The sequence below is a fragment of the Mandrillus leucophaeus genome, unplaced genomic scaffold (genome assembly GCF_000951045.1).
Source record: "Mandrillus leucophaeus isolate KB7577 unplaced genomic scaffold, Mleu.le_1.0 Scaffold582, whole genome shotgun sequence".
Lineage (NCBI taxonomy): Eukaryota > Metazoa > Chordata > Mammalia > Primates > Cercopithecidae > Mandrillus > Mandrillus leucophaeus.
In genome coordinates, this window is record NW_012106275.1 from 1177248 (window position 1) to 1204399 (window position 27152).

The 27152-nt window shown below is 46.1% G+C and overlaps 2 protein-coding genes across 3 annotated transcripts in view; both read right to left on the bottom strand.

The window, feature by feature from the left end:
- LOC105553163 (potassium voltage-gated channel subfamily E member 1) overlaps positions 1 to 2539 on the bottom strand; it is a 65643-nt gene extending 63104 nt beyond the window's left edge. The window contains exon 1 of one of the 2 annotated variants that reach the window (XM_011999138.1): positions 2315 to 2539. The gene's annotated coding sequence lies outside the window, so the exon portion shown is untranslated. The remainder of the gene's footprint in view (positions 1 to 2314) is intronic. The other variant, XM_011999137.1, reaches the window with a different exon arrangement.
- A 5145-nt stretch (positions 2540 to 7684) lies between these two features.
- RCAN1 (regulator of calcineurin 1) lies at positions 7685 to 18085 on the bottom strand. The gene is given in 8 exon segments (XM_011999139.1): positions 7685 to 9455; positions 12748 to 12907; positions 14768 to 14941; positions 16312 to 16330; positions 16332 to 16453; positions 16455 to 16556; positions 16558 to 16839; positions 17897 to 18085. Coding segments are annotated over 7 exon segments (936 nt in total). The 5' UTR covers positions 16744 to 16839; positions 17897 to 18085; the 3' UTR covers positions 7685 to 9282.
- Positions 18086 to 27152: the final 9067 nt, after the last annotated feature.

Sequence of the window (27152 nt, forward strand, 5' to 3'; positions counted from 1 at the left end):
CTTTTTATTGATGTGTTCACCCAAGTGTTCTTCTCACGCGTAGAAGCAGGTGGTTTTCCTGACTATAGTACTATGGTTTGGAGTGTTTATGCTTCACTAATGGTACAAAATTAGCTGAGAAAGGATTTAAATTGGTGTTTCAATTATCCACTGTGATAACAAACCACCTAAAAATGTAGTGGTATAAAACAACTACTGTGTATTTTCTCACACTACTTTGTGGAGGTTTAAAACAACACAAATTCATCACCTTGGTTTCTGTGGATCAGAACAGCCCAAATTCATCATCTCGGTTTCTGTGGGTCAGAACTGCAGGTGTGGGTTAGCTAGGTCCTCTGCTCAGGGTATCACCAGGTTGAAATCAAGGTGGCAGCCAGAGCTGTGGTCTCATCTGAACTAATGCAGAACTCACCAGAACACATGTAGTGTTAGAAGAATCCATTTCCTTGTGGTTGTAGGACGGAGGTACCCTCTTCCTTGCTAGCTGCTGGTGGGGGGCCATCCTCAGCTTCTAGAGGCTGTTCTCAAGTCCTGGCCACACGGCCCCCTCCCTCACCTTGTGGCAGCTCCAGGCCAGCAGGGGGTGCCACTGTTGCCTCCAGTGTCCTCTCAGGGCTCACCTGATTCAGTCAGGCCCACCAGGATAATCTTTCTTCTTTTTTTTAACTTTTTTTTTTTTTTTTTTGGATGGAGTCTCACTCTGTCACCCAGGCCGGACTGTCGTGGCCCAATCTCGGCTCACTGCAAGCTCCACCTCCCGAGTTCACGCCATTCTCCTGCCTCAGCCTCCTAAGTAGCTGGGACTACAGGCGCCCACCACCATGCCGGCTAGTTTTTTGTATTTTTAGTAGAGATGGGGTTTCGCCGTGTGAGCCAGGATGGTCTCCATCTCCTGACCTCGTGATCCGCCCGCCTTGGCCTCCCAAAGTGCTGGGATTACAGGCGTGAGCCACCGCGCCCCACCCCTTTTTTAACTTTTATTTTGTGTTCAGGGTACATGTGCAGCTTTGTTCCATAGGTCAACTTGTGTCACGGGGGTCTGTTGCACAGATTATTTCATCAGCCAGGTACTAAACTTAGTACCCAGTAGTTATTTTTTCTGATCCTCTTCCTCCTTCCACCATCCACTCTCAAGTAGCCCCTGTGTCTGTTAATCTTCCTTCTTGATAAACTCAAAGTCAAATGAGTCCGGATCTTACCTACATCTGCAAAATCAATTTTTCCTATAAAGGAATGTAATCACAGAAGCACTGTCCCATTGTAGTACGAGTGCTGAACTGTAGTAGGCAGAGAGGGTTGTCCTGCCCACACTCCAGGAGAGCATGTGCAGGGCCAGTTCACCCCTCGTGTGGAAGTGGGAGTGCGGGGGCTCACTTAGCGCTCTGCTCACCACAAGCCCAAACTCACAACTTTATTCCCACCAATCCTGTCCCCTCTGGCCCAGGGGGCACACACTCCAGCAGGACTTCAGCTGAGCCCAGGGAACGCTCTGCTGACTGGTGACGAGGGACTTACCTCTTCACACCCATGACACCCACCCGCTGAGCCCCTCACCTTCTCCCACACGGCCCCGAAGGTCCTGACCAGGTCACCTCTGGCCTCACTTTCCATTCTCCCCTCCTTCCTCCCCTCCAGCCCCAGGGTCCTCCTCTATGTGGCCAGACATGGTGGATGCACACTCGCCCGAGAGCCTCTCTTCTTTTCCCTTTGCCTGGAATGCTCTCTTCCCAGTTACCAAAGATACTCAGGCTCTCTCCCCAGTTTCCTTCAGGCCTTTGCTCCACAAGCTCCTTCCGGGTGAAGCCTCCCCTCCCATCCTCCTTAAAGCTTCAGCCTCTACCTGGGACACTTCCTCCCTCACTGCCTGCCTCCTTTAAACTCTCCTTAGTCCTCCTGCAGCCCACACAGCTCAACACAGGCAGGAGGGGGCGCTGCTGCCCTGGCTGGTATGCAGCCACCAGAGGCTGAAGCTCACCCACATCTGTCTGGGGCCCAGGATCGCCTTCCTTGATTCCAGCTCTCTCAGGCTGTCAGGACCTGGCGCTGGGAGGCACTAGGCCATGCCCTGGCCTGAGGCCTTCTCTCTCCCTCTTTGCCCTGTATCTCTGCAGGGGAGCCCTGCCCTGCCCCTGGGAGGGTGGGGGCAGAGGTGTGGAGAGTGGGTGTACAAGGCCAGGGTGTGCCAGGCCCAGGACAGCCTGGCACCTGTCAGTGGATGAGTGCCTCCCCTTTAGCCCGATGTCAGGGTGGGCATGAGAGTGGGAGCAGAGGGTGCCTAACCGAGGAAAGGGTCTGTGCAACCCCCTTTTCCTACCCGTTCTCGTTTCTGAAGGCTCCTCAAGCACACTGCGGTGTCCACACCATTGGCAGCAGGCTCCTTCTCTTCAGGTGGTCTTAGGAACTTCTCAGAACTTCTGGTCTCCTCCTCCTGAGCACGGTTCCCCTGGGTGAGCTCCAGGCCATGCCACTCAACGCCCTCCAGGACAGGCCGAAGGGCTTGTCTGTTTGGTGGTTGCTAAGGTTTGAAAAAAACCTGTTGGAAACTTAATCCCCAAAGCAACAGTGTTGGGAGGTGGGACCTAATGGGACATGTTTAGTCATAAGGGCTCCACCCTTATGAATGGATTCTCTCTCTCTTGTTCTCTCTCTCTCTCTCTCTCTCTCTCTTCCCTCCCCGCCCACCCCTCCTTCCACAACCATGTGATGCTGTCCACCCTGTCGTGGCAAGAAGGCCTTTGCCAGATGTGGCCCCTTAATCCTGGGCTTCCCAGTCTCCAGAACCATGAGCCACATGCATTTCTGTCTGTTACAAATTATGCAGGGTGTGATTTTCTCTGATGAAGACAGTGCTGTACCAGGGCCCTCTTGCCAAGACAGCCAGCTGATAGGAGCCTGCGTGTGAGGCCCTGACATCCTACAGAGCAGCAGTTTGAGGTCTGGCCTGCTAAATAGGCACTGCCCTGCCCTGCACACGGGACCTGGGTGGGGCATGATGAGGCTCTTCACCACGCTGCCCTCACTTTAGGAGGCGGAAAACCCTTTCTCCTCCTTCTCCATGTGCTTCTGCAGTTGGAAGAAGTGAGGAGGGTTCAGACACACTTGAGCTGAGCTTACAGCAAAGCATGTCCCTCAAGATGACCTTGCCACATGGCCTGAATCTAGAATTCCCTTGAACAGCGTGGACAGCCATCACCATGGGTCTGTCTGCCCGGCCTTGTACGGCTCTCCTTCGAACTCACCTGGACCCTTGCATCAAAGGACTCAGGGACTCTGCTGTAGTCATCCTAGCATGGTCGAGAGGAGTAGGAAGGTCCCCAGCGTCTGAGCCTTTAAGGAGGTCTGCTGGTCACCATCGCTTCTGCCTTCTTGAGAACCATTACCCTTGGAGCATCCGGTAGTGTATCCCAGTCAAGTGGCAAATGTGTTGCTCCCTGGAGAGGAAGACTTATTTCCAGAAAGGACTCTGATGTTTTGTAATTTGTGATTTCTGTCACTGGCTCAGTGGCCCACCCACTGCTCAGCTCATGTGGCATGACCAGGCTGGGGCGTCGGGTCATCTTGTTCTCTGGGTGTGTGGCAACACTGGTGTATGGCGTAATTTCCTTCTTGAGAAGAAATTCAGTAATTTCTAATATTCAGGGCTTTAGGTAGAGGCCTGAAAATCACTCTCCGTGCCTCTTTCAGTATTTTATATATAGTCATCTCTTGGTATCCATGGGGGTTGGTTCCAGAATCCCCTGCAGATACCAAAATTTGTGAGTGTTCAAGTCCTTTATATATAGTGGCACAGTATTTGCACATAACCTATGCTTATCAGCCAATCATAGATGGTGATTTAAATAATCTCTTGATTACTTCTAACACTTAATACTCTGTAAATGTTTTGTAAGTAGTTGCTACCCGGCATTTTTTATTTGTTTTATTTTTATTGTTGTTTCATTAATTTTATTTTATTTTTGGAATATTTTCAGTCCATGGTTGGTTGAATCCACAGATGCAGAAGCCTTAGACACAGAGGGTCGACCACACCTATGTATGCTGTTCTTAAAGTAGCAACATATTGGTTCTGAACATGTAAGAAATTAGTCGTCTATTAGACTTTAAGGGAGTAAATATGGTCCAAGTTGATTTTTAAATTTAGCGAATAGTCATAGACATATCAGTGTCTTACAGAAAATATTTATTAGAATGTTCATTCTCTCATTTGGGATGCTGCTTTGCCTTGCTGTATAATGTGTCTTAAGAATGTCATCAAAGCATTACACACTTGAAAAATGTTTTAAAAACGATATGATGACAATTAAGACCTTCTCCCCAACTCCTGCCCATTATCCAGGATAAATGTTTTTTTCCTTTATCCTGATTTTAAAATCAAATACACTTTATTGAGGCATACTTTACATGAAGCAAAATGTACCCTTTCTAATTATTATAAGTTTGATGAGTTTTCAACAGATATATACAGCTGTTACCATGACGGTGTCTTTACCCAGCTTCCTGCATCGCTCTGTCCAGACACAGAATGTCTCCGTCACCTGACAAGTCCCTTTGTGCCGCACCCTCCAGTCAATCATCTGTTTTGAGGAGAGTTTTGAAACAAAGGTTTTTTTTTTTCTTTCTCACTGATGACCGTAACCTACCACAGGGTCTTTCTCTCTCTCTCTCTCTCTCTCTCTCTCTCTCTCTCTCACTGCTCTTGCACCAGCTGCCTGACAATTTGTGGGATTAAAGCTCTAAGCTGCTTACTGGCCCTTCTGACTAGGGAGAGGGAACAAGCCTCATTATTTTTCTACTCTTTTTGGTGCCTGCTCACTCCTCTTCTTCCCAAATCCCCATCCATCCATCCATCCATCCATCCATCCGTCTGTCTTTCCATCTATCCATCTGTCCTTCCATCTATCCAATCCACTTGCGTGTTGAATGTCTACTATGAGCCACTGGCTACCAGGAGTCCCACTTCCACCCAAATTATGCCTCAACAGGGAAGACAAACAATGTAACAATTATGATAAAAAAGAAAATATGCCATACAATGGAAAAGAAGGGGGCATGATGGGAGACCCAGCGGGAGTAGCTGGCAATGATTCTCAGGGGGAAGAGACATTCCTAATGGACACCTGCAGGAGAAATATTAAAGAGTCAATCATTTCAATAACGCTTATGGTGAAACCAATAATGCACGAAGTTTCTGGGTTCCCAGGCTGATGGGTTTGAAAGTCACTGTGTCATGAACATACCCAGGACCCACACATTGTTTTGTAGGAGAGGGGTTCAGTAAAATGTGAAACGACTGACATTCAACAGGCAGAAATGTGCAAAATGCACGCTTTGCCACTGATTGAAAGTGTTTTTTCAATGGGTTTTGGTAGAATATATGACTAATCTGATGAGAAACAGCTTAGGGCCATGCAAGGAAAGAAAATCAGCCCCTCGAAACGTGTTCTGTGGCTGGGCACAGAGGTAGCTGCTGGTAATTTGAACAGGGTGAGCAGGACATCGTGGGGCTCATTGTGGGGTTAGCAGGGCTGGGCTGGGACAGTGAGATAATTTTCTAGGCGGAGAAAAGAGATAACACGGTAAGTTAAAAACATTGAAAATTCTGCGCTGCCAGAGTACAAATGTCAGCCAGGAAGGCCCTGACACTCTTGAAAGAGGGATTTGAGCAGTGGCCACTGCATCTACTTGGCACTCGTTCGCTGTGTAGAAGGGTCACCAAGTCCCTCATCAGAATCCTGACAGGAGAAACGGTGGGCCCAGGCAGTGTACCTCAATCACTTGTGAATAATTTCCGTCTTTCATAAACATAGCTATGATTGAAATGACATTTCACGAACAGCAGGAAAGGATTGTGGAAGAAAATGAGGTATGTGAGAAGCAAATCCATCTACCTGATTGCCGTGTAACTTTTGGTGAGTCACGGAGTGAGAATTTCAGATGTGAATTAAGGATTGCTGATATACTTGAAAAGTTTCCTCCATGTTCTACTTTAGAATCAAGAGGCCAGAGAAGCAGGAGGGAAGAGTACTTGTTACTTGTAGTGGACCTTCTTCCTGAATAATTTTTAGGGTAATTATGTATGCGGTTTCCACCTGAGTCACTGACCTTTGGGTGAATGTTACTGGATATGCACCTATGGTACCCAGGCACACTTTCCGCGGGTTCTGCGGGCACTGTGAAGTGTGACAGACTTCGGCTTTCTATGACTTTTGGTCATAACATGTCCATAGAGTGCTTTTAATCTCCTGCAATTTAACGTATGAGAAAATCGATTTACTTTGTAGTGAGTTCTGTACATTTCACATAAAATTAAAACTCTCTGAAAACCCAAATCTCCTGTGGGCAGCAATTCACACACAATATTCTGGAAATGTAAAATCCTAAATGCCTGCTGACTTGAAATCAGTGTTTATAGCCTGCATCTGAATTGCTCCGTGAATTGCTGGGCCCCTCTCCATCTACTGCCCTTCGCTTTGATTTAGTCACTCGTTTCCAGGGGCTGACTTTCTTTTCTTGCATGGCCCTAAGCTGTTTCCCATCACATTAGTAATATATTCTATCAAAGCCTGTTGAAGAAACACTTTCAATCAATGGCCACGTGTGCATCCTGCATGATTCTGCCTGTTGAATGTCGGTCGTTTCACATTTTACTGAACCCCTCTCCTACAAAGCAATGCATGGGTCCTAGGCACATTCATGATTCAATGACTTTCAGGTCTACCAGCCTGGGAACCAGAAACTTCATGCATTATTGGTTTTACAATTTCAGCTGAGGCTGCCACAGAACAACTCAAAAGAAATAGGGTGTCCTGAGTGAGCCTGTTCCTTGACTTGTGTTTCAATTCTAAGGTCTATTGGCTTCACTGGCAGTGGGATGGCTGATTTTTCCCTCCTTTATCTAAGGGGACCTGCTGAGAATCTCTATTTGGAAATATTTCCTGCCTGTCCTTAGGGGGGGTCAATGCCTGAATCTGTCCAATAATCAGATTTGACCAACTTGATTGAAGTGTGGATTTTCCAGCACGATTAAACCTTGAACATATATGGCTTGAAAATGTGCAAATGCTCTTGGAAATGACAGGATGATGGTTCTCAAGAAAGGGAAAAAAAGGTAGCATGTGACTTTTCATAGATAAATGCCTAATGCTAATGACGGTCAGGATTAATGTCATTTCCTAGATTTTGGCAAATAAACACTGGGTTACTTAGGCCTTTGTGGGCTTCCCAGGAAGGTCACCACCATTTGAAAGGAGAGTTTCAGGGAAAAAGCTGCCAGAGATTAAACAGAAGGCTTACAGATGTATCTTCCGAAGAGAACTGGCTTTTATAACTTAGCATCTTCCATGGACATCTTTTCTAATAGAAAAGAAGCTCTTCAAATGACCAAAACGATTGCTATTTTGTGGAGGTGCTGATGAACAGGGGTTTCATCATAGTAGCATCCACCTGTACAAAGGAAATACTCAAAGTTCTGATTTCAGTTTTATCCATTTTCTTCTTTTGCAAGTGACGCATTCTTAGTGTGGTGGACCCTCTGTGAACCACAGCACAGAATCAGCAGTTTCTAAGCTCAAATTGACAAAGGCATGTGTCCTCCTGAATTTAAAATGTTTAAAAAGGTTTAAAAGCCTTTTAAACTGCAGAATTTAAAAGGTTCACAGATTTATTCTAGAAATAAAATGACAACTTTTCTGTAAGGAGCATACTGTGCCCATTTATTATAGAATGCAGTTAAAAAAAATATTTTGAGGTTAGCCTCTCCAGTTTAAAAGCACTTAACTAGAAACACTTGGACAGCGATGCAATGGTCTCTCCCAAACAGGCTCCCTTTTACCAAGTACCGTAAACAGGGTTTGAGAACGTTCAATCGATTTCTTGATATGAACAATCAAAGCATTTAATGCAAACATATTGGCTTCTCAAAGAAAAAACCATCTTCCAAATTGCCAAAGCATGCATTGTTACTTGGCATTAGGTATTTCAAAATGACAAACTTTGTTATGGTATTGTAAGGCCAAAATATAATCCCTATTTACCAGACATACACATTACAACTAGAAAAAAATTACAAATGTTAACCTAGTATAACAATTCCATCAGGAATTAACGGGGAAAGGCACTGCATCCCTCTCATATCGCCACAGATCTACTATCCACTTGACATGCTTTGAATTCAAGTCCTGTTAGACATGGGAACAGCTTTTTCTACAACATACGATTCACAGGTAGGGTAATATATCTTAGTCTCCCACCGCCATACTTTTCACCCAAGTGTACAACAGGCATGAATATATGCTATCAGCTTTATTTACAAGTGTATCTTGATGTCTTAGTGGGGTAAAAAACCAACTATCTCAGCCAACAGTTTCCCAAAAAGTTTTTGGCTATGATTCATGTATAGAAACCACCACATAAAAGAAATAACAGAAACTGAGGTCCAACCCCAAACACCTCAACTAAAATTTCTCACCCACTAAAAGTTGGCAGTGAAACTGCCATTCTGTGAATTGTATAAGCTAAACTCTACAGAGGAATTTCAGATCAACTTCTTTTGCAAAAGCACAAGTTATACGTTGCACAGTTGAGGATGCCGAGTGAATGTATTCCAGGGGAGTTCTGCAAGCGAGTGCTGTTGCAAAGAGAGTCGAGAATCCTAGAATCTGGGAAAGGTGATACATTTTCCAAACGCTTTCCTGGCTTCCCAAAATAAGTAAAACAACAATGGTTTAACCTTATATACGAACAGAGGTTAGTCTTGAAAATCAGTAATATACATGCACAAACATGAGAACATGAGGGAAGAAAGGAAACGCTACAATTTCCACATTGCACTGCTGCTGTTTTCACAACCTCTCTGCACTAGGCGGCTTCCTGTGGTACCTCTTCCTACCAGTAGAGAGTGGCCCTGCAGGCTGCTTAGAAACAGGAAGCTCTCTCCTGAGCCCACTGATCAACCTGCCCTTGGCACAGACAGAACCTACCAGAAAAGAACAAGTACAAAACACTATCATTATCGGTTTTCTCAAGACAGTCCCAAATGTCCTTGTGCGATCACCACAAACTCAGTGATTGGCCCAAGTCATTCCCGGGTGCCATGAACAGTAACTGGTGTGCAGCATTAGAACAAGGGGACATGGCCTTGATTCTCTTCCGAGCAACATGAACTGGGATTTCTGCCACCCCGATCTCGGCTGCCACCTCTGAAGAAGTCGTGACCAGCCACCTCCACAGTAAAAGATTCCTCCCGTGAGTATGATTTGGAATGCGTCCTCGTCGCGTGCCAGTTCAGCTGAGGTGGATCGGCGTGTACTCCGGCCTCCTGGTCTGGATAATTTTTGGCTTGGGTCTCTTCATTCTTTCCATTTCCTCTTCTTCCTCCTTCTCTTGATCACTCTCACATACGTGGACCACCACGCTGGGAGTGGTGTCAGTCGCTGCGTGCAATTCATACTTTTCCCCTAAGGAAAGAAAATAATTGCAGGGTCACTCCGACAAGTCCTTGGGAGTCAAAAGGCAAACATAAAAGAGCATTCAGGGCTCTGCTGGGCCAGCTGCTCGTGACCATTCGATTGGGCTGAGAGACACAGCCAGATATATTTTGGGTTTGTAAATCTTTGCTAGCTCATTCAGAAAAAGAGATATTTCCACTGTGCATGGCTCTGTTTTCAGTCAAACATTCTGGGAGTCCAGGCACATGAAAAGTATAGAAGGAATTTTTCTAGTTATACTTCGCATTTTCTAGTTACACTTCACGTGTCCACCAGACATCTAAACTACCCAGAGAATTCCCCTTCCGTCAGCATTTCCTCAAGTGTGAACGTGAGAAACTTTGGTTTAGGAAAAAGATGGATGAAGAAGCGCATTTGGAAACAGAATCCTGGGCCTCCCTCGTGGGGCTCCTGTTGGAGGGTCACAGTGCACGCCCAGGAAGGGAGTCACGGAGGCCCTGCAGCAGGCGCAGGGGTGGCTGCACGGAGCCAGGCGCTCTGGGAACGTTTTTGACCTCGGCATCCTTTCCTTAGAACAACTTCTAATCCCCGGGACCAGGAGTGCCCCGCTGTTCTGTGTCAGCCTGAGTTCTACCAGGTTGGCCAATTTCAGGTCACTCTGATCCAGCAAGGGTAGGGTGAGCTTTCTGCAACTGAAAAACCCGGCAATGTAGAATGAAGGGGCTGGGGCCTCCCGTTGGGGTGCCGCTCTGGCCACAGGAAGAGTGTGCATCTCTGGTGCTTGTGAAGGCAGCTCTGAGCCTGGCTCCTTAGTACCCAGGGCTCATAGGCACTTTATTCTGCTTCCCTGTGCACCTCAGTTCCCTTCTCGGTAAAGGAGATGGTAAAGGTATTGGCTTCATGGAGCTAACAGCATGAGTGAGTGCCCGAGGCACTGAGAACCCGGCTCACCACATGCTTGTCCAACCCATGTCACCTAGAAAGATGTGTAAGAATTGAGGCTCCATTGTTACTGGTGTGATGCTGGGCAGGGATCTGAAATAGGGGCAGGAGGTTTGCTTCAACCTGCTACACCCACAGGGTGTGGCCTCAAGGTGAGTTTTCCTTCAGGGCTTTGTGCTTGGGATTTCTTTTTTCTTTTCTTTTCTTCTCTCTCTCTCTTTCTCTCTCTCTTTCTTTGTGTTTTTTTTTTTTTGGAGACAGAATCTCGCTCTGTTGCCCACGCTGGAGTGCAGTAACAAGATCTCAGCTCACTGCAACCTCCGCCTCCTGGGTTCAAGTGATTCTCCTGCCTCAGCCTCCCAAGTAGCTGGGACTACAGGCGCATGACACCATACTCAGCTAATTTTTGTATTTTTAGTAGAGACAGGGTTTCACCATGTTGGCCAGGATGGTCTTGATCTCCTGACCTTGTGATCCGCCTGCCTCAGCCTTCCAAAGTGCTGGGATTACAGGCGTGAGCCACCCGGCCTGGCCTGTGCTTAGGATTTATTTGCAGTTCACCTAAGCGAGGAGGCACCTCATCAACCACTGTGTGCCCATCACATGACTGATTTCCACCGGGCAAGAGTGGCCCAGCAGAGCTTCCTACCTCCAGCCACACTGGTTATTCCTCTAAACTTGGAAGATACTTTTACTTATAAGGAAGGTGGTGGTCTTTTCTCTATCACACGTGGGACTGAAATGTTATTATAACTGCACTGAAAAAGGTAAAGGAGCTTCAGCTCTCTGAGAGACAGAATTCAGGCATGGGAAGTCAGATGGATTGCTGAAAATGTTGGTTAAGAGCCTCTTACAAATCTACCTCTTTGCAAGTCTCTTATCTACCTACTAATCAGCCAAAATCCAGAAAGCTCAGGGTTTAGGACCATAATTTGCAAAATCTCCGCAATCCTGTTGGTTGAAAAGCACAGGTGAAATATGAAATCTCACTCAAGCTCACTATTAAGTGAACCAAGGACAAACTGATTTTATTACATCTATTTCCTAAAAAGCCTTCTCCAATAAGCCCTCGGTGAAGGAAGTGGTAGATTCTGGAGTATGAAGAATTTTTATTAACAGCATTTGCCTCTGGAACCGTTGACAAAACCTCTTTGCAAGTGGAGACCCTGTTTCCTCCCATCCCTAACCTAGGGGAAGACGCCACGCCCTCAGCCATGCTCATGCCCCCTGGCCAGGAGCTGGCCAGGAGCTGCCGTAGGGGGAGCACACACTTCCTCAGAATGGCCATTTCGGATCTTGACCTTCACGCCACAATTAGCAGTAAGTAATGTGACTCTTGCTTTATCCCACAGAGGGAATTTCCGTTTGGGCAATGTTTTCAGAAACGTAATCTTTTCAATATGAAACTGCTGATGGTCCAAGAAACAAAACCCTCAACCCAAGGGAACATCAGATTGCTGGTCAAGGAGAAACGAGGAGCTGATGGTCTCAGCATTTATTCGACTTGCTCCACGGACAGAGCAGGAGAAGGCTCAAACCTCTTCACCCCAGGACTCTCCCTCACACCTGCCTCCTCACCCAAACCCTAGTGGACAGGGCAGGAACCACCAACATTTTATGGTTTTCAAAAAACCTGCATTGAGCACTGTGAGCCAGGTGCTGATTGAAGCGCCTTTCACTCGATGATCTCATCTACTGCTTGCAAGTCTACCAGGTAAGGCCCACATTTTGGACAAACAGCCTGAGGAACCTACCCCCTCCCCGCAGTGCTCACACTTTTGTCCCTCCAGAGGACGGGAACCTCCTCTTTCTTTGGCAAGCCCTGTAGGGGACCAGCCCACGGGCCCTGGGGTAGGGCAGCCTGGCCGCGGCCCTTCCCTCACCATGGCCTATGGTTCTCCTTCCCTATTCCTTTAAGAAGGCCAGGTGAGAATCACAGGAAAAGGTGAATTTACCTTGATTAAAAATAACACTTCTTAAAGGGGGCATCGATTTTCCCTTTCCAAAGTCCTATCACTTATCCCTATCTGGAGCGACAGGACCTGGGGCCTGGGCTCAGGTCTCCCAGGCAGGCTGTGCTCAGTGGACACAAGAATGGATTCCTGGGACACTGTGGGGGGTTAGTGGGGGCGTCATGCAGGGTCCCCACGATCAGCCCCAGTCTAACATTGCAGGTGGCGCCAAGAGGCAGGCATGCTCCCAGCACAAGGGACCGTGGTGCAGAAGAATACAGAGAAGCTCACAAAACACGCCTGCATGGGCTCACGAGAGCTACAGGGGTAGTGGGGGTACTGCTCCCCAGTGCAGGGGAGCAGCTGTGTCTCCCCCTGCCTCCCTCCCACCCGAGGGCCCTGCTTACCTGGCCCCAGCTTGGAGATGGCATATAAGAGATCATAGTTTATGACTGGGGTCGCATCTTCCACTTGTTTCCATCCCACTGGCGGAGAGGCGGGAGGGGAGATCAGAAACTGCTTGTCTGGATTTGGCGGAGCCAGGTGTGAGCTTCCTATGTGTAAGGTCTGAGGAGAGAAAACAAGCACAGGTCAGTTGTTGCCAGGGAAGAACTGCAGTGAGGCAGCAGCACCTAACGCCAGCTTCCAGGAGATGGGCGGGTCAATGTCCAGGCGTCCGGACAGGTGCGATTCCAGGACCAATTGTAAGATGGTCTGTAACGGGGAGGGCAAAAGGACATCTGAACTCTGCTTATGGCGCAGATAGGATGACAGCCCCCTCCCAGGGCTGTGGGAGTCACAGGCACAGGGACTGCAAATAATTACGCTTGACCAGAAGATCAGCAGAGGTGACTTTAGTATACGTGGAAAATTAAAGTCACTGTCACTGAGGTCAGGAGGGCTCTTGGAATCAATTTCTCCCCGCTCCTCACACCACAGAGGCACACTCTGAAAGTTCAAAGCCTAAGCAACAGTTTTGAGAGGACACAGCTTCTCAGGGACAGGGAGCCAGGGCTCCATCTGCCCCTAGGGTTCCCCACCCAGCGGCGGCCCTGTGACTCCCTCCTGGGGACTCCAGATCAGATGCCAGAAAAAAAAAAGCCACCTCCCAGAAGACTTTAAAAACTAACAATAAGGAACGATACCCTATGATCCTAGTTTGGTTTTAGAAATGCTGACCCGTGATGAGAGGGCTGTCCAGAGAGCTCTTACACACATCACAAGCTGCGCGGTGTAGGTTTTCTCTGCACTTCCAGATTGCCCTCCCCAACTTTTCACAACGAATATGCATCGTTTTACAATCAGAAAAGGTCAGAGGAGTAATAAGTAATTATTTGCATAAAATCTCATCCAGTGCAGAAAGGAGTGTACTCACAGAGGAAGCCCTAGGCACCCAAAGTCAAAGCTCGGCCTATGCCTCCCAGGGCAGAAAGGTCAGGGGTGCAGCGGGGATCCCAAATGCCTTATTTATACTTGAAGGGCCCAGCAAGTTCCCTGTCCTCACTTTGGGGAAGAAAAGACACTTTGACTCTCTGGCATGGAGTCAGATGAGCTTCCTCCCTCTGTGGGAAGCCTCTGGAAAGGGTCCTCTCCCACCCCAGCAAGGTATGTGTGTGCGGGGGGAGGGCGGGGGGTGCTCAGAGCCTGAGGGGGACTCGCTTTACCGAGGAGCTGCATTCTAGAAGCTCCTTTCCTCTTCCCTGACAATCTGTCAGCCCCTAAGGACAGCAGATGGAACTCCGGGAGCTGCCTTGAAGGTGGGTCACCTGTCCTAAGTTCCCCAGAGAAGGGTCGAAATGGTAGTGGGCAGGAGAAGAAGCAAGCCCAACCCCAGCTACCCCTCTCCCTACCGTGGGTACCCTGCAGCTGGGAACCTTGCCAACTGGAGGGTTTCTTAGCATCTGCGCCCAGTCTGGTTATCCCCTGTTTTCCTTTCAAGCCAGACCTAGCAGTCCTGGGCTGATTTGCAGGCATCTTCTGCAGACTCCTCTTTCTCTGCTGAGTGCCCCCAGCATCACATGAGCTGGGAACCACTCTGGTCTGCTCAGTCTGGAGTGGGTCGTTAGCTCCAACCCTAGAGCAAATCCATGGAAACCTGCTGCCCAAATCTTAGGGTATTTGCATAGCCACGCCCACCCTGCTGCACCCTGTAAGCTCCCCAGTGAACAGGGAAGGCTTTCTTTCCCCCATCATTATCAACCCAGGAAGGTCAGGGGCGATTTCTAACGCTGCTTTCAAATGCACCTTGATATCTTCTTAACACAAGTGAGGCACTGAATATTCCGATTAGGAATTTTGCCTTTCTCTTCATCTAAGATGAAGTCTTAGAGTTTCCGGTCAGCATATAACATAAGCGACATACAAGATGCTTTATAAAAGGGAGTGAGGGAGGAGGGAGAAGCATGCATAGCAATGAACCCAACTCACCTGAGCAAAATATAACTTCATTTCCTTTCCCAGAAACTCAGTCTTATGCAGCTGGAGCCTGGCATCTGCTGCGGAGAAGGGGTTGCTGAAGTTTATTCTGACTCGTTTGAAGCTCTTAAAATACTGAAAGGTGATATCCTTGTCATACGTCCTAAAGAGGGACTCAAATTTGGCCTGAAAAATAACAATAAAAATAAAAGGAGTTGAAATTTACCTGCATATGACCCTTGACTAGATGATGTCATTACATTTTTTTTTTGAGACAGAATCTTGCTGTGTCACCCAGGCTGGAGTGCAGTGGCGCAGTCTTGGCTCACTGCAACCTCTGCCTCCCAGGTTCAAGTGATTCTCCTACCTCAGCCTCCAGAGTAGCTGGGGTTACAGGTGCCTGCCAGCACACCTGGCTAATTTTTGTATTTTTAGTAGAGACAGGGTTTTGTCATGTTGGCCAAGCTGGTCTCGAACTCCTGACCTCAGGTGATCCGCCTGCCTCAGCCTCCCAAAGTGCTGGGATTACAGGCGTGAGCCACTGTGCCTGGTCTCCTCAATACATTTCTTACTGAGGAAGTGGATCATCAATCCTTTCAAGAACTCCTAACTTCTTAGAGAAAAGCCTTTCCCCTCTTAGGGGACTATGGCCTTTTAGTCCTAATGCAGATATTTTACAAGAAGGTAAGAAGGTATGATTTACTACATTCATCTAATCAGCAGAACAATTGCCAATACATAGACACTACTATGGTAACAAACTTTTTAAAAAAGTAGAATGAGCATTTTCCAGGGAGGTACAGTTTGGTAATTTGTTCCCCATGTTTCTCTGTCCTATGACCTTCCCCCACTTACCCCCCTATATTTCTCTGTCCTATAGCCTTTCCCGGCTAGCCAACTCCAACCCCGCCATTCAGCTCAGGGCAATGTTGTATATATGAAGTATTTCTTTAAGGCTTAAAAACCCTGCAGCTAATTTGAAAAAAAGAAATACTTGAAAAATAACAAAGTTGAAAGAAAGTTTTGCATTTCTTAAAATCAGTAGATTTTTAAAATTTCCACGATCGCTTTTATCTCAAGTCTGTTACTTTTTAACTCTCTAAAATGATACTGGTTTAAAAATTAATGTTCTGCAAATGGACCGTTTTCGGCATCCTGGCTTTCATGTCTATGCACACCTCGCTCTGGTGCCATAGGGCTAGCGAGAATTAGGAGATGTCATGAGCTCTTAGAATGCAAAGCCCGAAGTGGGGGATTCCAAGCTCAGGTTGCTCAGGGGAGAGCCCCCTGGGCTGGGTCCTGGAGTGTGGATGTCAGTGGGGGCAGCTGGGGGCCACTGCAACTCCTCAGAGAGGGAGTTTAACTGGTGGACAGTCAAAGCTCCAAGGAAGACTGAATGGGCTTCTAGTTGCCGGGTTTTGTGAATCTTTTTACCAGGTAAAAACACTTAGGACAGTTTGTGGGAGCCTGTGTGAAAGGCAGAAGGGGCTGGCCAGGAAGAAGGCGATGGCACGGGGCGTGGATGGTAGGCAGCGCGAGCAGAGCTCACTGAGGACCTTGGAGAACCTATGGAAGGCAGTGTTTCTGCAGTGGGAGCGAGAATTCAGGATAAGAGAGGAGAGCGTCTTCAGGAATGTTCACTGCTGGCAAGCACGGGGAGGCATGGGTGGATGGTGCCTGCTCCACTTGGGGCTGGGGCTGCGGGTAGGAAGGCACAGGGTAGCCGGTCCCTGCCAGGCAGGTCGTTAAGGGGCAGTTGGAACAACCTACGACCTTGCTCTCCTTGCATTCCCTGGCTTTTTCTTCAGTTTATGAACATTTCTGAGACTTTCCCACAAGGGATCCTGCAGAGGCACGTGCGAAGGAACGCGGAGCTGGCAGACAGTGGAGTTCATCTGGCCGCCTCTCACTCTCTTCCCCACCTCTCTTGAGCACCGGCAAGTTTCTGGCAAAACTGTGTCTTCGTACATTTGGAATTTTGACCTCATCAACAGGCACTGTGACCCACTGTTTACTTTTGAAGTTATGATTCAGAATTTGGGAGAGATGACTTTGAAGAATATTTTTAGAATACAGGTTCAGGGCTTAGGACCAGAACAAAAGAGAACTCACATTATCTTTAAAATCTAGATGACTATGATGCCATTCTCTTACAAATGAATCTCATTTGTTCCAATAACTGATATTCAGTTATTACAGCTTTTGGATGGCATCTCTACTTCATTTAAAAAAAACAGTGATTTTACTCACGTAAGGCTAATGCTAAGTGCGCTCACTTTGCAGGACTTTAAAAACATAGAACGTGCTCTGCGATCTAGTCCAAACACAATGGTGCCAGATCATAAGCCTTACATACAATTATGGACTCACATTTGATTTTAAAAAAGAAACCTTTGCATGTCCCAATGTGGCTTTGGGTATACAGCATATAACACCACCATGCACAAATACCACCTCTCAAATAGAACATACAGGATTCATTCCTATACAATATTATTAAAGTTCAGTTAGATAGCTGGGTAGCTGCTGATAAAAAAAACTTAACATTTTAGTCAAATGAAGAAGAAAAGTGTACTGATTAAAATCATTATATTAATCACTATCAAAGAGAGCTGCTGCGCAGGAGGCACACTGATCTCACACTTAGTTTCTCCAGTTTTATTATTTGCTCTGGCTGCATTTTCTCTCATTAGAGAAGTCTGGGAGCTTGAGGCCAGGCCCTTGTAATTACTACAAACATCCAAATATCTTTATAACATTTATTTCCTAAGACGATACGAAAATATTCGCAACGCTGGCTGTAAAAGTAAAACACTGTTCACCGTCAGAAGAAGCCAGTTTCTGAAAAGTTCACTTATAACATACACAGAATGAAAAGCACACGATGCCCAGCTCTCACCTTCCTAGTTAGTTGGTTCAGGGACCTGGATGTTGTCAAATATTGAGATCTTTAGAAATTCCTTCCTCAGTTAATTCCTCAGGCAACAGCTTTTGATTTTCAAGGCTCAAAAGACTTTGGATTTCTTTCAAAACCCCCAAACCCACAAGAGAGCCACATTCCCCCAAGTATTTCAGTTAGTAGTCCCAATTAGCATAATGCTTTGAAAACTAAAGAAAATCACGTTATATCAGAAGCCTTACCCTGGTTTCACTTTCGCTGAAGATATCACTGTTTGCCACACAGGCAATCAGGGAGCTAAAACTGTAGTTAAAGTTTCTAAAATGCATCTTGCTTTCTTAACAGTGAAAGCACTAGGGACCCACGCAGTCAAGCCCCTAGTGAGATTCCTTTCCAAGAGGCTGTAGGTTCCTTCTTGAGCCGGTGCTTATAAAGCAGTGAGGACCAGCCCCCACTCCCTGGGAAAAAAAAAAAAAAGCGCAGCTTCCACAGCATCCTGTTTGGACAGCAAATTCCTGAGTCAAGTCCTGCATGCTTGCAGGCAGACAGGGACAAAGTGTAAGTTTCTACTGGAAAGAGGTGACGTCAACACCTTAGTCATTTTCCCTATGCTAATTAACTTTGCTTGGGGAGAATGGAAAAAACAGCTGAGGTTTGCTTCGCAGCTGCTTTATCAACCCCTCTTGCAGCATAGTTTCCACTGGTAGTAATTCCATTCAGCTACTCAGACAACACGCTCCTCCGCCGAATGGGACGACCCTTCTTAAGATGGAAAATGTTACAAAAGAAAAAGGATGAAGGTCTGTGGCAGTAAACAGCAATTAGACTGTAGGGAAATTTCAAGGCTTTGGGAAACCTGGAAACCAAAGTCCGGGTGACATACTTGATCCCTGGAATTTCCTGAAAACCTCAATCAAAGTTTCACTTCGGGGTATTAGAGAAAACATTTTGAAATCTGTCTTGGTCAATAAAAATTTTAAAGGAAAAAAAGAGGAATCATTTTGAAATGTAGTTAAATTTTTTTTTTCTCATGACATTTTATTGGATGAATGTCCCAGTTTCTACTTGTATCCCACAGTGGAATGGAGCAAAGAGAACCTAAAACACTCCTAGGATTTTCATTTGAAAACTTTATTATTATAATTTGAGAACTAGGAATATGCAACACTTTGATCATTTTCAAAGCACTACTGAACTCTGGCAAAGGATACAAAAACACTTTAGAGAACCTAGCCTTTGAAACTGAGCAAAGAAGCATTAACCCATTTATGCCAGAGGTTGCAATTTTTTGAATTTTTGCCATTAGACCTTGGTGATGACCTTGGGCAGTAGGATATAAATAACTCTCACATGCTTAGCGTTCCAATAATGGAACACTAGGCATAAATGGGTTAAGAGGTCCTGCTTAAAGACTCATAAACTAAATGTTAAAAGAAAAAGGAAAGGACAAAGAAATGGAAAGAATGTACACTATAATTGAAAGGGAAGATGCAGGGAAGATGCCTGGTTCGGAGAAGTGCACTGGGATGCAAGACTGACTCGAATTCTTCCAAAAGGTTGCAACTCTTGAACCTTCTAAGTATTTTACCAGTTTAGATCCCTAAGGCAGCCTGAGTCCTATGTTCTTCTCACTCTCTCCAATTTTGTTATCACCTAAAAGCACTCAAGTTATTTAAGCTTTCTCTAATTTAGGGGCACACAGGGACAGCTCTCAAGCTTCCAGAAGTTAAATGGAATACTGCCATTCACATTTAAAAATTAACCTCAAAGAATCATTAAAGTCAGCCAATAATTTAAAATACATGCAAGAGGAAAAAATAAAGGAGGGCATTTAGCCTTCCAAAAAAGGAAAAGCAAAGTCCTCTTGGATGAGTGAATGTTGCTTAATTTCAACGCACTGTGCCTTGCTGCCAACTGTAGAGTTATGTAAGAAACCAGTTACGGTGTCTGCTTTGCCAAATTATCCATAACTCCCAACCTGAAAAGACATAAATGCATGTATTCCAAAAAAGTGTAGAATACTGAACAGTGCAACATGCATCAAACACCAAGGGGAAGTGGTCATCCGGGAGGAGGCTTCCAGAGGGAGCGTGTGTGCTTGCAGTGCTGCATTTTCAGTACAGGGAGCCTTTGTCTGTCCAGCAGGCACATGAAGATTGTGGTGGTGGGCAGGAGAGGCTAAGGGGAAACAGAGGTGGGGGCAGCAGACACAGTCCTGCATTCCACACCTCCCGAGGGGCTTGGAACTTCTCTGATGTTCCCTCCCCATCTCCAACTCTTGTTTCCCCCTTTTCTCTTCTCCTGGCATGCAACTGGGCAAATTTCATTAAAAGGCAATCAGAAGAGACAGAAGAGGCTAATTTAGACGCAAGAGACTAATTTCACTGTCTTCCTTTTTCCTTTCAAATCACAACACAAAGTTCCAGCTCAATTTTGTGGGCAAATCTTAAACATCTCTGTTCATCTGAGACAACAGTGTGGGCTCATCCAAATTTACAATTTTGATTTCGTTATATGGATGGAAAAAAAAAAAAAAAGAACAGTGAGGTATTTGAAGATTGTTCAACTGTCTTTGCTCATAGAAATGATAAATCTTTCACTAGATTGTCCCAAAACACGTAATTCTGTGTCTGCCTTTGCATTGATCGGTTCTATCTACCTGAATTGCATTTAGTAAATTTGAGCACTTCTATTTTTAGATCAGGAGTAAGAGCTGGTTAAAATGGTGGCTGCCATTTTGTAGGGAGGCTGGAATGCATGTTCTCTGGCAAACAAACACTGGTTCACAAATTGTACCAGAGACCTGGAACAGGGGGAGGGCACTTAGGATCGGCCACCTTGGTTTTCCTTGGCTAAAATGTGAGAGGTATGGAGCAGATTTGAGTTTCCAAAGTGCGTCTTGTTGAATAGCAGGAATCCTCAGTGGCACTTGGACACTCTGGTTGGCCAAAAGGGCAAAGCACAGGGTTTCCTGGGACACCTGTCCCTGTACCCGTAGGTAAGACTGCCTTATGCTCATGTCAATGCCTCCTCATCTGCTCATCTGACAATTCTTGCTAAGAAAGGCTGTCTTTGACTGCATGTCTATTATATGTGAACTTGGATTTCTAAAGGTCCTATGCAAATCAATTTACTTTATAAATAGTGATTCTCCCCAGTGAGAATAAAAACGGATCCAAAGCAAGTATTTAAAAAGCTGACTTTCCTACTTGTATATTCCTTGTGGTTTTGGAGGCAAGTATATTCCTCATTCTTGCTTGCTGGTTGAATGTGAGTGATCTGAAGAAAGCAGTGCCCACAGCAAGACCTCTGATACGGTTTGGCTGTGTCCCCACCAAAATCTCAGCTTGAATTGTATCTCCCAGAATTCCTTCGTGTTGTGGGAGGGATCCAGGGGGAGGTAATTGAATCATGGGGGTCAGTCTTTCCTGTGCTATTCTCATGATAGTGAATAAGTCTCATGATCTGATGGGTTTATCAGGGGTTTTCACTTTTGCTTTCTCATCATTTTCCCTTGCTGCCACCATGTAAGAAGTGCCTTTCACCTCCCACCATGATTCTGAGGCCTCCCCAGCCATGTGGAACTGTAAGTCCAATTAAACCTCTTTTTCTTCCCAGTCTTGGGTATGTCTTTATCAGCAGTGTGAAAACGCACTAATATAGTCTCATTAGAGCTCTTGAGAAGTATTCTAAAAACTGCACTGGACATGACAAAACTGAACCCAGAAGTTAAAGTAAATGAATGTTTTAGTCACTCAAAGCTTTAGATGCTTTGCATTTCTTCCATTCACACCATACAAATCATAAATGAGTCTCTTTAACCTGCATTTGCCTCCTCTGGCTCCAAACAGTTAGAGCATGTTTCCATTAGGAAGTTTCTATTTTCAGTGAGGAAAAATTAAGGTTTATGATGAATTCCATCATTCCCATTACAGCATTCTGAAAGCATCATTAGGATGACTTCAGCACATCCATTATTAACTCTAAGGAGCTGACAACTGCACCAAGAATGTGCCCCCTGTGAAGCTGTCTACAATATGAACTGACCAAAGACAGAAACTGAGTTTTGACTTCCAACACTGAGCAAAAAATGAGGCAACTTGCAAAGGCTCTCTTGTGAATGAAAATGACAACAATTACATTTTATTTCAGTTTTCTGCTTCTACAATAGTGAAATAGTTGTGGGGTTTTTTTGTTTTTGTTTTTGTTTTTTTTTTTTTGGAGACTATTTTGCTCTTGTCGCCCAGGCTGGAGTGCCGTGGCGTGATCTCAGCTCACTGCAACCTCTGCCTCCTGGGTTCAAGCCATTCTCCTGCCTCAGTCTCCCAAGTAGTTGGGATTACCGGCATCTGCCATCACGCCCAGCTAATTTTTGTATTTTTAGTAGAGACGGGGTTTCACCATGTTGGTCAGGCTGGTCTCGAACTCCTGACCTCGTGATCCACCTGCCTCGACCTCCCAAAGTGGTAAAATAGTTTTACCGTTACTTCATATGTGTAACCGTTCCCTATAGAATGTGGAGCATTGTTCCCCAGGCTAAGTTACCATACAAGAAAACAAAAACAAAAACAAAACCGCAAGGGTTTGCTCTCTTCCTCATCTTTACCACTTTGCGGTCTCAAAGGCATTATTAACTAAGGAGAGGGTACTTGTTCTCAACTTGTAAGAGGGATGAATATCAAATGCAGAGTTGTGGAGAGGATTGATTTAGTGATGGAGGCAGAGTGCCTAGCACCATGCCTGAAACACAGGTGGTGGCTAAAGCATGTCAGCTGCCTTTCTATTTCCCATTTCATCGATAAAGATATTGAGGTTCAGAGTGGCACACTACGTTTAGGAGAGCTGGAATTCACTCTGGGCTTTTGATTGCAGATTCCACGCTTGTTCCAAGGAACTATGCCCGCCTAGTGCCAATGTCCTGTGGTACTGTAGCTTATTTCCCCATCTCTCTGGATGGTCCAGGGCACCTTGAATGTCCTCCTATGTGCCCCGCAGGTTCACAGAAAGTCCTCTGGTTCTCTATCCCATCCTTCACCTTGCATAGCACTGCAGGCAGCCCTCAGCAACTGTAATACCCTCCTAACTGGCCTCGCTTGGCCCGTGTCTTACCGCTCCAACCTAGTGTGCGAGTCTGACACATAAAAATCCCTGATACCGACCAAGCTCGGTCACGTTCCTCTCCCGCTGTATAAACTTCAGTGATAAGCACCATTCCTGCTGTAGCCCAGGCAGACTGTTCAAGGTTGTCTTGTGTCTTTCTTGTCACATATCCTGCCAGTGCTGCTCTCATCTTTATGCTCCTCCAAGACAAATGGCTTATGTGCCTCACACCTCCCCTCTTCTCTTCCCCGAGTCTCTGCTCTTGCTCTCCCTCTCCCTGGATTATTCCTCCTTCTCCCCTTTCCTTTCCTTCTTTATTTTAAGATTGAGCGCAGGCACGTCGTTCTCCAGGAAGCGAACCATAACCCCCTGTGTTAAAAAATATATATATTATTTAATGATGCCTGCTGAAGCCCGACAAGGCAGACTTTATTCAGGAAAGCCACGATGGGTATAGAGACCACCGCAACCAGGTCTTACAGTGGGGGTTGGGGGCAGGGGTAGATTGAGCTCACCTCCGAATACAGCATGGCAAGTGGGAATTTATGGCCAAGGAGCAGTGTCAGGGTCAGTGGTGGAAAATTACGAAGAGGAAGCTTTAGGATAAAGAGGACTCTGGCTAAACTGACCTAATAGGATTCTTCCTGAAGACAGGCCCAGGTGATCAGATATCACCTGGGGGATGGTAGAAGATGAAGAACCCAATCAGATATGAAGGGTGGGGGTGCTCCTGTTAAACTGACTTTGCGGGATTCTTTGCCAAAACTGGGTTTTGTAAGGAAGTGCACAGGTGAGCCTAGGAAAAGGTTCAGAAACTTGACCCAAGTTCGGCCAAGCAAAAAATTTTTGTCACCCCAAACCCACTCATGCACCCTTGTCCAAAGTTTGTTCAGCACTCTCCAAACTTCCTACATCTGTCTCTAGCACCGTGCTCACTTCAGCAGGTGACCACCTATGTGATGACACTCTGGTTCTAAACTGTGAACCTCCTGATGGCTTGAGCCACATCTTACTCCACTTGATAGTCCTGGTACTGGTGCAAAATAGTCTCAAAAATGCCAGCTAAAGAAACAAACGGATGTCTTTCTTCCTGTCACTGTCATCCACTGGTTCTGCTTTGATCACATAGAGCTAAAAACTAGTTCCTCTTTGACACAAGAGTCATTCATACATTTGACAACAGATGTCATCTCATTCACATATCCATTCATTTGATCAGCAAATACTGAATAGCCTTTTACATGACAGGTATGACTGTAGATACTCTAGAAAAGAATAGATGAACGAAGTGTAAACCCTGCCACTAAGATGAGTAGAACTTTGGATAGTTTTCCTGGATCTTACCTTCTCCACTGTAAATTCCAACCCCCACTGCCCACCTGATCAGTCTCATTTAAATAAATATTTTTAAAATTTGATAACACAGTCATGTGATAAAAAATAAAATACACTTTTTTCTTTTTTTTTTGAGACGGAGTCTTGCTCTGTCACCCAGGCTGGAGTGCAGTGGTGTGATCTCAGCTCACTGCAAGCTCCACCTCCCGGGTTCACGCCATTCTCCTGCCTCAGCCTCCCAAGTAGCTGAGACTACAGGCGCCAGCCACCACGCCCAGCTAATTTTTTGTATTTTTAGTAGAGACGGGGTTTCACCATGTTAACCAGGATGGTCTCGATCTCCTGACCTCATGATCTGCCCTCCTCAGCCTCCCAAAGTGCTGGGATTACAGGCGTGAGCCACCGCACCCAGCCTTATAGGATGCACTGAGAAAGCTATTCCTACCTCTGTCCCTGTCCACTCCATTCTCACTCTGCCTGTTAGGTGTAACCTCATTTTTTTAAACTCATTTTTATTATTTTGGGGTTTCTTTATCAAATAAAAGCAGTTATGATTTTATTTCCCCCACTTTAAATAAATAAAAGGTAATATGCTATATTTAAACAAAACAAACCTTCAATGACTTCCCTTTGCTCCTGAAGTTGAACCTGAGCCTTCTGGTTCATATTCATTCATACATCTTTCCATTTATTCATTTGTTTGTTTGTTTGTTTGTTTGTTTTGAGACGGAGTCTCGCTCTGTTGCCCAGGCTGGAGTGCAGTGGCCGGATCTCGGCTCACTGCAAGCTCTGCCTCCCGGGTTCACGCCATTCTCCTGCCTCAGCCTCCCGAGTAGCTGAGACTACAGGCGCCCGCCACCTCGCCCAGCTAGTTTTTTGTATTTTTTAGTAGAGACGGGGTTTCACCGGGTTAGGCAGGATGGTCTTGATCTCCTGACCTTGTGATCCGCCTGTCTCGGCCTCCCAAAGTGCTGGGATTACAGGCGTGAGCCACTGCGCCCGGCCTATTCATTCGTGTAAACACTGTTTGTAGGTACTAGGAATTGAAATATGAACAAAACAGACAAAACTCCCTGCCCTCTTGGAGCTTACATTCCAGATGGGGAAAAAAGACAGAAAACAAGATAGATGGGTACAATCCACAGTATGTTTAGACAGCCTTGAGTGTGGGCAACAGAGCAGTGTGGAGGGGCAGACAAGATGGAAAAGTGGTGAAAGCAAGACTGGCCAGGGAAGGCATCCTTGAGAAGGGGACATGTGAGTGCATGAGGACCTGAAGCAGGCAGGGGAGTGAACCATGGGATGCTGGGGAACAGCATTCTGGTCCAGGGAACAGTAGGTGTGGAGGCCCTGAGGCAGGAGAAGCTGGCATGCTGCAAGCCCAGCAAGGAGGCTCAGGGTGGCTGCAGAGGAGGGTCACGGAGAAAGTGGTTGGGAATGAGGAAAAGAGAGACCTTTAGCCACTGGAGAGACCCTGGCTTGTATTCTACTGAAGTGGGAGCTATAAGGGGGTTTAGGAGAAGGTTAGCATGGTCTGTCATGACATGATTTCCATATTACAGAAGTACTCTGATGTCTGCGTTCAGAATACAGTGAAGGGGCAAGGGGGAAGCAAGGTGCCTGTGAGGAAGCAGCTGGGGCAGGCGGGGCAGTGGGACCTTCTTCTCCAGCCATGTGTCCATATCTCCTCCAGGGACCCCCTCTGCAGTACCTACTTTCTACCGCTCCTCAGCCAGCTCCTCCCTGTCTCATCCCTGCCTGTTGAACTCTTGTTCATCCTTTAAAGCCCATCATTAAGTCCATTCCTCCAGGAGCTTCCCCCGACTAAGTGTTCTCTCCCTCCTTTAACCTGGTGACTCCCACCTCCCGCTGTCACCATAGTCTGCTTGGCATCATAGTCATGTTGGGACTTGGCAATCTTCCTACTACAACAAAAGCTTCATGGAGACAACACGGCTTGTTCTGCAGCTCCCCAGAGATGTAGATAAAAGCTTGTGCAAGTCAATGACACCGAAATTCAGAGAACTGCACCAGTGGGGGCTCATCTGATGCAAGTCAAGAGCCAGAATTCACCAGGGCATCAAAAGGCCATGGCTGCTGGTGTGACAGACTGAAGGGCAGCCTTCATCTTCGGTTTGAGCAAAGGCCAGGCCATTCATTGTGGTCACAGGAGGTGGTGTAGGGTTGTGATGACGTTTCTCACAGGCCTCAGGGGAAGTGCTGTGCTCGAGGGCCACATGTGTGCTCAGTGGGTGACACATTCCCGGATGTGCTTCCTATGTCCTTGCTGTGGGGGGCCTAGCGGGATGCCAGGCACTGGTCCACACCATCCCGTGGAGACCGGGAGGCCCGATCACATGGATGCTGCAGAGACTCAGGGTTCTTCTAATAGGTACACTGCAGAGGTCTCCAGCACCAACTCCATGACAAGAGGAAGAGGAGATTCAGCTGAATGCATGTCCACCTTAAGGACCTGTCTTTAGGGCATGTTTCATAAAGTATCCAGCATATAGGAAAATGTGTATAGAATTTACAAATAAAATGCTTTACTGGCAGATGGACTAAAAAATCTTTTACCAATGAGGTTCATGATCCCAAACATTTGGAGACCATGTGTCTAAGCAATAGTGTGATTAAATTCCCAATTTTCTTTAGGCTTTTTCATGATAAGCAAGTGTAAGAAAGATAACAGAAGAACATTCTTCTTGATATCGTTAAAGGAATTTCTATTTTTGTTCACTTTTAGGGAAATCAGGATGGGCTCAAAAGTGTATTTCTCTTAGTATTGCTTTCTTACTGGTAAAATTTACTTGGCCAAGGGAAGGGCAAACATTTCAAAGAAAATATAAAGCAAAACACATAACCTTTTTTTTTGATGGGCTTTGAAGGTGTTAACCAGAATGTCCTGGAGAAAATAAGGGAGGTGCTGGTTCTCCAACTACAGAGAACGACAATTAAGAATTCTAAATCTGAAATAATAAAATCATTTAAAAAAACACTTTGACATTTTTTCTCAGTTAAATTGTTATAAATAAAGGGCCTGTAGGTACAATTGTAGCAATT